This window comes from Arachis ipaensis, chromosome B01 (genome assembly GCF_000816755.2).
Source record: "Arachis ipaensis cultivar K30076 chromosome B01, Araip1.1, whole genome shotgun sequence".
Classification (NCBI taxonomy): domain Eukaryota; kingdom Viridiplantae; phylum Streptophyta; class Magnoliopsida; order Fabales; family Fabaceae; genus Arachis; species Arachis ipaensis.
In genome coordinates, this window is record NC_029785.2 from 130,821,938 (window position 1) to 130,834,700 (window position 12,763).

The 12,763-nt window shown below is 37.3% G+C and overlaps 3 protein-coding genes across 3 annotated transcripts; all 3 read right to left on the reverse strand.

The window, feature by feature from the left end:
• Positions 4,857–6,669, reverse strand: LOC110263606. Its single transcript, XM_021105180.1, has 2 exons — positions 6,128–6,669; positions 4,857–6,047 (listed from the first exon to the last, which is right to left on the reverse strand). Exons 1-2 carry the CDS (start codon positions 6,195–6,197, stop codon positions 5,554–5,556), a joined length of 564 nt encoding a protein of 187 aa, XP_020960839.1. The 5' UTR covers positions 6,198–6,669; the 3' UTR covers positions 4,857–5,553.
• LOC110263603 lies at positions 6,684–8,286 on the reverse strand. The gene is made up of 2 exons (XM_021105178.1): positions 7,425–8,286; positions 6,684–7,209 (listed from the first exon to the last, which is right to left on the reverse strand). Exons 1-2 carry the CDS (start codon positions 8,132–8,134, stop codon positions 6,849–6,851), a joined length of 1,071 nt encoding a protein of 356 aa, XP_020960837.1. The 5' UTR covers positions 8,135–8,286; the 3' UTR covers positions 6,684–6,848.
• On the reverse strand, positions 8,342–9,786 carry LOC110263602. Its single transcript, XM_021105171.1, has 2 exons — positions 9,045–9,786; positions 8,342–8,829 (listed from the first exon to the last, which is right to left on the reverse strand). Exons 1-2 carry the CDS (start codon positions 9,752–9,754, stop codon positions 8,469–8,471), a joined length of 1,071 nt encoding a protein of 356 aa, XP_020960830.1. The 5' UTR covers positions 9,755–9,786; the 3' UTR covers positions 8,342–8,468.

The following is a 12,763-nucleotide window of genomic DNA, read 5'->3' on the forward strand; positions in this document are numbered from 1 at the left end:
GTGTCCTGTGGTTTCTAATATTCTTGAAAGCTACTTGAAATACATTCTTAGAAAATTAGAAACGTACTTAGTTAAAAATTAGAAGGAGGCATGTTAGATTGTTTGGTAGTTAACCATAAAATAGTTTATTGGGCAAAATTTTTCTTAGCGGTTCTTGCTGGCCCATTTGTCTTTAGCATCGGAGCAGTCATAGTCCATTGTTCAGAGCGAATGAGTTGGTTAGATAGTTTTTACTTTTCTGTGATTTCCATAACAACAGTAGGTTATGGGGATTACTCTTTTAAAACGCCTGTAAGAAAGTGTGTTGCATGTATTTGGTTTTTATTTAATTCTGTTATTTATAGTTTTGCAATTTTATTTCTGATTATTTGTATTCTTAGGCCAATTACTCCTCAAAATGAATGAATTGTATTTTGTGAATTGTAAAATGACAATGAATGAACTATTTTCTTTTCTATATCTTTTTTTCTTCTTTCTTCCTAATATATTTAATTAGTTTAAATCAAATTAAACCTTTTTATTCTAATTATAAAAAATTGGTAAAATTATAAAATGAGATATTAATTATTATTTTATTTATAATTTTTATCACTTTATTATCATTTAAATGCTAAATGCCCTTTACTTGTCCCTCTTTTAGAGGAAAAACTATACCTATACTAGGAGAACCTAGTAATCTAATTGGGACAATGGTTGTTAATATGTAGATAAATGAAAGATTAGGTTGGTCTGAATCATCATGTGTTACGCCACAGTTGCAGGGATAAGCTCAATCTTTCTTAAATCAATCAAAGCATGATATGCACAGTAGATTATTTATTATTAGTCATTAGAAATATTACTAATAATATTTGACAAGATGCTCCAAATTTTAAATCACTGATGAAGCCTACTACTACTAGCGTGTCGTTTCTAGATGTTTGGAGGGAAAAAAAAGGCTAAAAAAAGATAGGCAAAGGACTCTCTGTGCATATAACAAGTTACAAGACAATCTAATAATTACAACTTACGAATTTGTCAAAAATTGCAATTATTTTTTACTATGCAAATTAATAAGGATGGAGAAAGAGGAATAAAGTTTGGAACCGAAAAGAGTGGATTGAAGGCATGGGGAACGGTTGGTGGTGGTAGTGTCAAGCCACCACCAGTGTGAAGGTTATTTCTTAGTCATTTCATCCATCACCTTCTTCACTCTTCTCTTGTTGCTTCTCAACAACAAAAACAAACATAAATATGATGGCAAAACAACAAAGAAGAACCTCGGTTTCCCTAAAAAAAAGTGATACACAAGCATAACCATATGGGGATTGGGGACTTCTATGATATGGATAGTAAAAACAATCCACACATATGAATAGTATGTGTCAAGACTATCAACTATAGTTTTGCAACACGTGGCATTAGTGTCTTTTGACTTTTAGACCTTTTGCAGAAAGGAGGTACAGTAACGTAGAGGGTGGCAGTTGATGTGCAGAATGTATTGCACAATAGAGTTGATTAAAAGTGGGATTAAGTCTAATGATTTTTGTGTTTTTTTTTTATTGGTTCACCGTAAGTGCTCCCTTCTTTTGTGGATTCAGACCTAATGGTAGAAAATGCTTGATTTTGGGCATGGATTGAGATTTTTTTTGTGGTTTTGTGAAAAATTGTTATCTTCTATTTTGGACTTGTGTTTGTCATAATCTATCATTAATATGTTGTAACGAATTGAGTTTGAATATTAATTTGTTGTGTTTTGTCATTTATAAGTACTCTTATAAAATACATACTTCCACAATAAAGTAAATATATTTTTCTTTTTGTAATATACTTGTGCAAAAATATTTTTTAGAAGAAGAAAAAATTATTAAACATATATTACCTGAGTTTTTATCATGAGTAATACTCAAAATAGGTCCCCAAGGATTTGCCCGTATGACAAATTTGTCCCTCAGGAAAATTAACTAAGTCCCCAGTCCCCGAAATTGTTAAATATGTGCCATATACGTCCCTGCTCCAGGTTTAGCCGGTTAGCTAAACACTCTCTCTCCTACATGGAGGTGATGAGTGTGACGTGTCAGGTTAAAGGCTTCCAGGACATGTTGGTCCCTGCACACGTGGCCAAAATGACGTCGTTTAAGGCCTTTTCAAAACGACGTCGTTTTGAGTGGGACAGATTAGTCCCCAAGCTTTATGAAATGAATGTGTTAAAACGGCAGCGTTGTTAATAGGGACAACACATCGCTGTTTTAAAGGGGATGAACATGAAATTAGGGCTTCACTTTTTACCCCCTGTGCCTCCAACCCATGTATGTTAGTATGTGAGAGAGATTTTTTGGCTTCGAAGAAGATGATGGCGAGTGGAGGCAGCATGTCAGTTGCAAGTCGGAGACGCAGTCAAAGAACTATGGATGATGTCTTCAGTGTTGACAGTGGTTTGACTGGCGTTGGTGCACGAAATTGTGATCATCAATAATGGCACCAAAGACTTGGAGCTCTTAAACGTGAATCACACTTTGTCACAATTCCGCACAACTAACCAGCAAGTGCACTGGGTCGTCCAAGTAATAAACCTTACGTGAGTAAGAGTCGATCCCACGGAGATTGTCGGCTTGAAGCAAGCTATGGTCATGTTGTAAATCTCAGTCAGGCAGATTCAAATGGTGATGGAGGATTGATAATTAAAAGATGAATAAAACATAAAATAAAGATAGAGATACTTATGTAATTCATTGGTGGATTTCAGATAAGCGTATGAAGATGCTTTGTTCCCCTTGAACCTCTGCTTTCCTATTGCCTTCTTCCAATCATTCATACTCCTTTCCATGGCAAGCTTTATGTTGGGCATCACCGTTGTCAATGGCTACATCCCGTCCTCTCAGTGAAAATGGTCCTGATGCTCTGTCACAACATCGGCTAATCAGCTGTCGATTCTCGATCATGTCGGAATAGGATCCATTGATCCTTTTGCGTCTGTCACACGCCCCACAATCACGAGTTTGAAGCTCGTCACAGTCATCCCTTCCCAGATCCTACTCGGAATACCACAGACAAGGTTTAGACTTTCCGGATCTCAGGAATGACTGCCATTAATTCTAGCCTATACCACGAAGGTTCCAATCTTAGATTAGAAACCCAAGAGATACACACTCAATCGAAGGTAGAACGGAGGTGGTTGTCAGGCACACGTTCATAGGTGAGAATGATGATGAGTGTCACGGATCATCACATTCATCAAGTTGAAGAACAAGTGATATCTTAGAGAAGAAGTAGGCGTGAATTGAATAGAAAAACAGTAGTAATTGCATTAATCCATGAGGAATAGCAGAGCTCCACACCTTAATCTATGGTGTGTAGAAACTCCACCGTTGAGAATACATAAGAACAAGGTCCAGGCATGGCCGTGAGGCCAGCCCCCAAACGTGTATAAGACTCTCAAAGATCAAAAGTATATCAAGTGTATGAAAAGTATGAGTAAAGGATGAAAATACAATAGCAAAGGGTCCTATTTATAGAAAACTAGTAGCCTAGGGTTACAGAAATAGGTAATTAATGCAGAAATCTTCTTCCGGGCCCACTTGGTATGTGCTTGGGCTGAGCATTGAAGCTTTCATGTGTAGAGAATTTTCTTGGAGTTAAACGCCAGCTTTTGTGCCAGTTTGGGCGTTTAACTCCAACTTTTGTGCCAGTTCCGAAGTTAAACGCCAGAATTCTTGAGCTGACTTGGAACGCCTATTTGGGCCATCAAATCTCGAGCAAAGTATGGACTATTATATACTGATGGAAAGCCCAGGATGTCTACTTTCCAACTCAATTGAGAGTGCACCAATTGGGCTTCTGTAGCTCTAGAAAATTCACTTTGAGTGCAGGAAGGTCAGAATCCAACAGCATCTGCAGTCCTTTTTCAGCCTCTGAATCAGATTTTTGCTCAGGTCCCTCAATTTCAGCCAGAAAATACCTGAAATCACAGAAAAACACACAAACTCATAGTAAAGTCCAGAAGAGTGATTTTTATTTAAAAACTAATAAAAACATAATAAAAACTAACTAAAATATACTAAAAACATACTAAAAACAATGTCAAAAAGCGTATAAATTATCCGCTCATCAGGCGTCCGAAGGGGGCGACTTAGAAAAGGAGAACATCCTAAGTGCAAGTGCAGGACATATGCCGTAATATCCAGGTCTCGCATAGCAGAAAACCCGAATAGGTTGTTCTTTGGATGTCCTCACTTCAAGGTACTTTAGAGTGGTGGATTTTTGTGGTGCTGTAGTTTTGATAATTGGGGACTAAAAATAATGTGATGATTTATGTTCTATTATTCTGATTGCAGGAAAAGCAAGGATATTGTGATTTTTTTGTATGGTTTGATGATATTTTTGGGTATTTGGTGGATGATGTAGTTGAAAGCTGTAGATTGGCCTCTGTGGAGACATGCATGGGTGAAGAATTTGGTGCAGGTTTGGATTAATGCTTGGAGGAGAAAGTGAAACAATTGGAGGAGATGTTAATAAAGAGGAATGAAGATTGTTCGAAACTCAAGAAGGACAGTGTTCTAAGGTTGTTTAGTAGTGTAATAATAGGTGCACTTGTAGTTGTGATTCTGTTTTGTATCTATGTGGTGGTTATTTAAGCAATTGGCATTGTATCTTTGTTGGAAAAATATTGTATTTGAATGACTCATTTTAGTTAAATGAATATTAGAAGTTGATAATGATACTAACTTGAAGCTAGTCTATATCGAATTCAGAGTATGCAAAGTAATTTGGCAAAGTGGATTAAACCAAAAATAGTATATAATCCAAACCAGAATATTCAAGTAACATGCATCAGAATGTTAACATAAAGTAGCATCAACATAGAGGATGTACATAAGTTGTATCAAAATGTTAGCAAAATAAAGAAGGTCTATTTCCTTCTACACACACTGATGTAAAGTGGTGCACAAAAGGTATTAAAAGTGGAGGTCTATTTTCTTCAAAATAACAAGAGTAAACAATATCTTGTCCATTTCACAATAAATTTCTTCCAAAGCATCATTTCTTCTTAGAGAGGTTCAGTCCGGGCGTTGGAATGAATTTGAACATTCTGGAGGTTGTGCCACTACTTGCAGCTGCCATTGTCTCAACACTCATACTTTACTGTCTCTTGGGTCTAATTATTGTCTGCTTTGGACGTCTAAAAGGCTGCTGAGGCTGAGTTTGTCTTCCCTGATTGAATTGTAAACAATTATGAGTATTCTAAAATAAGATATTAGTAAGTAATGTTTAGGAATTAATAGTGAAACATATTATCAAGCATACTTACAGTTGCATCATTCACATTCATCCCAACATCTGGTATAGTAGCATTTGTTGGTGCCTCAGGCTGGATAACCTCATACGTAAGCAAATTTATTAGGGACTATTATTAAACCCTTCACGATGTATTTTATAAGTCAAATAGGTCCTTTAGAAATGCTACTATAAGTCAAACAGGCCCCTAATTACTAAATTTATATGTCAAGTTGGTCTCTATAACACAACAATTAATTCATGTCAAAAACCTAAATCCTAAGCATGTTATCACACATATCAAGCTGCATAATGTAACACATTTAGCAGAAGAAGGTAAGTGTCATTCATGTATACCTGAGTTACGGGTGCCGATTGAGAAACATGAACCTCTTCTTGTGTTGTAGTTGACTTTTCCCTGGATTTTCCCTTGACCTTTCCTTTAGGATTAGTTCCAGCCTTAGGAGCTCCTTTGCAGGTCTTAGCATTGTGGCCAGTATCTCCACATTTTCCGCATGTGACTCGGAAGGTCTTTTTTGCCTTAGTACCCTCTGGTCTGTCTTCTACTGGATCTGGTCTCCTTCTCTTTACTGGACGCTCTATTGGCCTCTTAATCTTGGGAGGGATTGAGCTTATTTCTCCAGACTTCTCCCAATACTCTTCACTGTTGATAGCACTAATGGAATGACCATATGTTGCTCTGAAGGCATCCATCTTCAGCCACTTGTGCATATATGTGTCTGCTCTGTCTCCCCTCTTAGCAATAGCAGCCATGGCATGCACACATGGAATTCCTATAAGTGATTATAAACAACAATTATATATACAGTTTGTAAGAATAATAACTAAAAATGCATAAGTTGGAGTGTTATACCTGTAAGTTGCCACATGTTACATGTACATGTGCTATTACCTAAGTGCACCCCCAGCTTCTTCATGTGCATTTGCACCTCAAATACCTGTCTAGCATCGTCGCCAGTCCATTGAGCAGTTCAGTGCTTGGTGTCCTTCATAATGGCTTCCATCCTTTTTTGTTGTACAGGAGCAACTACACCAGTGTACATGCTTAGGGCCTTTTTGTGTTGTGTCATCCTTCGCATAATGTAACATCTGAGCTCCTCTAGCATTGTGAGGATAAGTTTTCCCCTATAGTGTACTATCTTGGCATTCCGCACCTTTGTCATATTATTGGTGATATTGTCCAGCTTAGGGTAGTGGCTGAATTTTGACTTAGTCCAGCATCCTGGATCCAATTTTGCAAGGTAAGTCCATGCGTCCTCATTTATTCTCTTCAGCCTTTGCATGTTATCATTAAACTCTGCAACGGTTGAACTTTTGGCACAAGCCCAGACCACATTCTTAAGATGTGTATCCTTGTATTTGTTTGTGAAATTCTTCCAAATGTGCCTAATGTAGTTTCTGTGATGGGCATTAGGCATAACCTCTTTTAGTGCTGGCAAAAGACCCTGCATTACAGTTCAAACAGACCAGAAAATAATAGGCATTAAAATGCTTGTTATGATAATAAAAAACATAGTTAACAGTCATTAAACCATCAAGAATACAATGCATTTAGTTAGTTAACATAACAAACACTAAGACATATTTAGGGATACCTTCTGTTGATCGCTGATGAAGTTCCAACCATCGGTAGTGCATTGCCCAAGATCATCTTGTAACAACTCCAGAAACCATTTCCAACTTGCCTTTGTCTCACTGTAAACTACTGCATACGCAATCACATAAAAATGATTGTTCGCGTCTTGTCCTACAGCTGACAATAATTGTCCCCCATAAAAACCCTTCAGGAAGCATCCATCTAAACCTATCAAAGGGCGACATCCAGCCTTGAACCCTCTTTTACAGGCGTCTAAGCAAATATACAATTTATCAAATAATGGAGGAGATTGAGGTATAGGCTCCACTGCCAACAGTGCAGATGAACCTTCATTGCTCCTGTGTAAACATATATCTTAGTATGATATCACAGCAATATTAAACCAGAATTCACTAAGATCACTAACAATATTCTAATGTATTATGATATCACAGCAAGTTATTTTTCTCAAACAATAATTAACATAAAATGTAAAAAATATTATTCTTCATATGTCCATGTTATCAAATTATTGAAATCTCAGGAAATGTTACACTTTGAAATAACCTCATACCTGTGTATCTCATTCAGATAGTCACGCAGCTTGCCATATTGTGCCTTCTCGTTACCAACATACTTTTCCCTGGCCATCCGAAGTCCTCTGTACAGCATTTTATCACTGAGTATCACATTGTAATCAACCTTCATGTGATCCCATGCCTCTGCATGTGTCAACCGTGGCTGACTCAACAATCTCTTTTCTAGCTTCTTTGCTACCCAATGTTGATCTGCCATATTGCCGCCAAACTCTCTTCCACAGGTGTGAGTGGGGTTGTAGGTCTTTATTTGGTATCCACCTGACCATGGGTTCTTTGCACAGTATATAAACCAGGGACAGTCATGCTTCTCTGTTTCACCATTTTTCTCACCTTCATTTCCACATTTTTCATTGTTTGCTGCATTAGCTTGTGCTTCTACCTCATTGGTTGTAGCTCTCTCATTGTTTTTCTCACCTTCAGGAAGAGCCTCATTCGTTGCCACCACCCCTTTAGCTTTGTCGCTTTCATTAGCTTCTTTAGCAGCCTCTAACTTTGCCTTTTCCTTAGCTGCTTTTCTTGGCTTTGCCTTGGCTTTTTGCACTTCTTTTCTAGGCATGAAGCCTCCATGTATACAAGCAGCTCTAACCCTTCTCTTATCATTCTTCATGTAAAATATCCTCCTACCCTCTGATATGGTAAATTCCTTGAGAGCCTGCTTAAATTGTTCAAGTGACTCAAACTCCATGTTCAGCTGAAATTGGACCTCCCCAAATTCTGCACTCGGATTAAATTGAGGCCAATCAAACTCATTTCCTCCATCATCACTTGAGTCTTCCGGGGTCAAAAATTATTCAGACTCATGCTCAAATTCAATGTCTGACTCAGGTAACAACTCCACACCAAGTTCTTCATCAAGTGTAGTAGGTTTTTTAGACTTTGATGCAGAGACCCTGCATTACAGTTCAAATAGACCAGAAAATAATAAGCATTAAAATGCTTGTTATGATAATAAAAAACATAGTTAACAGCCATTAAATCATCAAGAATACAATGCATTTAGTTAGTTAACATAACAAACACTAAGACATATTTAGGGATACATTCTGTTGATCGCTGATGAAGTTCCAACCATCGGCAGTGCATTGCCCAGAATTATCTTGTAACAACTCCAGAAACCATTTCCAACTTGCCTTTGTCTCACTGTCAACTACTGCATACGCAATCACATAAAAATGATTGTTCGCGTCTTGTCCTACAGCTGACAATAATTGTCCCCCATAAAAACCCTTCAGGAAGCATCCATCTAAACCTATCAAAGGGCGACATCCAGCCTTGAACCCTCTTTTACAGGCGTCTAAGCAAATATACAATTTATCAAATAATGGAGGAGATTGAGGTATAGGCTCCACTGCCAACAGTGCAGATGAACCTTCATTGCTCCTGTGTAAACATATATCTTAGTATGATATCACAGCAATATTAAACCAGAATTCACTAAGATCACTAACAATATTCTAATGTATTATGATATCACAGCAAGTTATTTTTCTCAAACAATAATTAACATAAAATGTAAAAAATATTATTCTTCATATGTCCATGTTATCAAATTATTGAAATCTCAGGAAATGTTACACTTTGAAATAACCTCATACCTGTGTATCTCATTCAGATAGTCACGCAGCTTGCCATATTGTGCCTTCTCGTTACCAACATACTTTTCCCTGGCCATCCGAAGTCCTCTGTACAGCATTTTATCACTGAGTATCACATTGTAATCAACCTTTATGTGATCCCATGCCTCTGCATGTGTCAACCGTGGCTGACTCAACAATCTCTTTTCTAGCTTCTTTGCTACCCAATGTTGATCTGCCATATTGCCGCCAAACTCTCTTCCACAGGTGTGAGTGGGGTTGTAGGTCTTTATTTGGTATCCACCTGACCATGGGTTCTTTGCACAGTATATAAACCAGGGACAGTCATGCTTCTCTGTTTCACCATTTTTCTCACCTTCATTTCCACATTTTTCATTGTTTGCTGCATTAGCTTGTGCTTCTACCTCATTGGTTGTAGCTCTCTCATTGTTTTTCTCACCTTCAGGAAGAGCCTCATTCGTTGCCACCACCCCTTTAGCTTTGTCGCTTTCATTAGCTTCTTTAGCAGCCTCTAACTTTGCCTTTTCCTTAGCTGCTTTTCTTGGCTTTGCCTTGGCTTTTTGCACTTCTTTTCTAGGCATGAAGCCTCCATGTATACAAGCAGCTCTAACCCTTCTCTTATCATTCTTCATGTAAAATATCCTCCTACCCTCTGATATGGTAAATTCCTTGAGAGCCTGCTTAAATTGTTCAAGTGACTCAAACTCCATGTTCAGCTGAAATTGGACCTCCCCAAATTCTGCACTCGGATTAAATTGAGGCCAATCAAACTCATTTCCTCCATCATCACTTGAGTCTTCCGGGGTCAAAAATTATTCAGACTCATGCTCAAATTCAATGTCTGACTCAGGTAACAACTCCACACCAAGTTCTTCATCAAGTGTAGTAGGTTTTTTAGACTTTGATGCAGTCTCATTGGCACTAGCAGGTGTAGCATTATTTTTGTTGCCACTAGAAGGCCCATTAACTACTTTATCTTTTTCAGCAGGCCTATAATCACTCTTACTGGGCCTGCCAGGCCCATCATGACTCTTTCTCTGAACAGATGCTCCAGCTACCTCTTTTCTTCCAATGGCTGCCCTTTTTGGCTTGCCATTGCCCTTGCCAACTGGCCCATTAACAGGCTTACTAACTTTGGATTTCTTCTTCCCATTATTCTTTCCTTTCTTACTAGCTCCAACTGACTCTTCCTCTAAACTTGAATCTGAAAAAACCATATCCTGAAGGTGGGGGCTTGTATAATGCATCTTCTGTTGACTCGTACCCATCATCATTATCTGAACTCTCAACATCTGCATCATTGTCAACACCATCATCCTCAGCACTAGCCTCTTGCACATCCACCTCCTCAACACTAACACCATCATCATTAATGAACTATGTATCTTCCATGATTGGATGGTCAAAGTAGATGTAGAATTCATCAATGTCCTCATTTAGTATTTTATTCTTTTGAAGATCTCTAATCTCTTTGTCTCCTTGAACTGGGTGAAGACCAGACTCCAGGTCAGTAGCAGTCGGATCATACCAAAACATTGCCTTATAGTCATGGTAACCCAAGTCCAAAAAAAAGTTTCTTCAAGTCAAAGAAACATATCAGATCAATGTCCATTGGGGAAAACTTCTTGACTTCTCCATTGATGTACACAAGTACTCCCTTGTTGTCTCTCACAAAGCTTCCACCGTGGTAAAATACGGGTATCACGTCTTCACTCATCTAAACTAACAAAATAAAAATCTATCACAATTTAAACAAGCAACGAAGACATTACAAGAACATTAAAACAGAATTCAATTTTTTAACACCCACATTGGTAATGTTATTATGAAACGTCACAAACTAAATCACTTTACAACTCTGACTTAACCAACACTAGCAAAATAATATCTTTAATCTACCCTACACATGACATGCATGTTCATCATACATGAATCTTCGCCTCTGAATTAATTCAGAAAAGAAATTAGAAGACTTACCTCCAACAATGGCGATATGCACGACACACCACCGCCACCACCCAATCGCCGTCAGCTTCGCCAAACTACTGTTACAGACTACAGTCAATGTTAACGGAGTTGAGGAAGATGAAGGGTTGCCTTGTAAAATTTGGGTAAGGGTTTGGGGTTTCAGGTCATTTAACAGAGCCAAGGGAGAAGGACATGCATTTTTATCCTAGGTCCCTATTCACAACGCTGCCGTTTTAACACATTCATTTCATAAAGCTTGGGGACTAATCTGTCCCACTCAAAATGACGTCGTTTTAAAAAGGCCTTAAACGACGTCGTTTTGGCTACGTGTGCAGGGACCAACGTGTCCTGAAAGCCTTTAACCTGACACGTCACACTCATCACCTCCACGTAGGAGAGAGAGTGTTCAGTTAACCAGCTAAACCTGGAGCAGGGACGTATATGGCACATATTTAACAATTTCGGGGACTGGGGACTTAGTTAATTTTCTTGGGGGACAAATCTGTCGTACGGGCAAATCCTTGGGGACCTATTTGGGGTATTACTCTTTATTTAATTAAAAAATATTAGTAATAATATCTTTTCAAATTTTTTTAATATTATTACTTACTTTTTAGATATTAGAAATCATTAATATTTAGGTTAGACTAAACTTTTATTTATATTAGACTAAATACTAAATAAATTTTTTAAAAAATTAAATCATACTTAATAACTTATTACTATTAATCTTTTTTTAAAAAAGTTAGGGGCCGAGTTGCCCTCCGTATGTCCGTCCCTGTATATATATAAGGAGAGTGTCTAATTTTATTATCATCATGCAATAAAATTCTTAAAGTTATAAATTATATAAACTTTTTGCTATAATGATAACACATAATTAAATATTTTATGTACAATTCTCTTAGGTTTCTTCTACATCTTCCACTTCTTTCTTAGGAGTTTGTCAAACATTGCGATTTGGACGAACAGAAATTCGGGAAAGTTATGCGATTATTCATAAGTCGTTCAACGAAAGTGTGTAATGTTTACTATGTAATGGTCCAAAGAAATTTAATAATGCCGTATATTGTGCGCACAAGAACACAAATTTTAAATTACACAACCCCATCCCAAAACCCCATTTCTTTTAATAGGAGTGCTATATATCCTCAATTAAAATTGATCATTTAATTCAGTTAGAACTGTAAAATTTTAAATTTATACTGGATCTTAACAAAAGGTGAAAACCACAAAAAGATAGATTGGATCTTAGATCAATTTTTTAAAATTGATTTAATCTAATCCAAATGAATAATAGTATTGAATAAATCAATTTTTTATTTATTTTTTTTTTTGTCAATGAATTGAACAACTCCTAATTCTAAGTACACAACATACCTACACACTCCTCTTTAAAGTTTGAACCCTAGACTTTTGCAGTGAAGAGAGAGATATGCCATGTGAACTAAGACTTTATTATATGTTTTTGGTTAACAACCTTTTATGATATTGTTCCTTCCTAGTTGGGTTTAAAAATCAGTAACCTAAAACCACACAAGTCCACTCTTTTAATACGACGCCTCTTTAAAGAAACCAGAGTTGAAGAGGGTCCATAATAAGCCCAAATCTTATACCTGACCTGGCCTAAGAATTTCGGACTACCCTTCCATTAGGTCCAAAATCTTTTATCAGCTTGGGTAAACCTCTTTGAATAAATACACATTCTATATAAGTAGAGACAAGTTATTTATGGGCCTCTGGCCCCTTTG

Excerpts from the sequence above, each read along its gene's own strand:
- LOC110263603 (XM_021105178.1), bottom strand. The coding sequence starts at position 8,134 with ATGGAGTTTGAGTCACTTGAACAATTTAAGCAGGCTCTCAAGGAATTT. Across the intron at positions 7,210-7,424 it reads TATCTGAATGAGATACACAG|GAGCAATGAAGGTTCATCTG; the intron begins GTATGAGGTTAT and ends ATGTTTACACAG.
- LOC110263606 (XM_021105180.1), bottom strand. The coding sequence starts at position 6,197 with ATGCACATGAAGAAGCTGGGGGTGCACTTAGGTAATAGCACATGTACA. Across the intron at positions 6,048-6,127 it reads TAACATGTGGCAACTTACAG|GAATTCCATGTGTGCATGCC; the intron begins GTATAACACTCC and ends AATCACTTATAG.
- LOC110263602 (XM_021105171.1), bottom strand. The coding sequence starts at position 9,754 with ATGGAGTTTGAGTCACTTGAACAATTTAAGCAGGCTCTCAAGGAATTT. Across the intron at positions 8,830-9,044 it reads TATCTGAATGAGATACACAG|GAGCAATGAAGGTTCATCTG; the intron begins GTATGAGGTTAT and ends ATGTTTACACAG.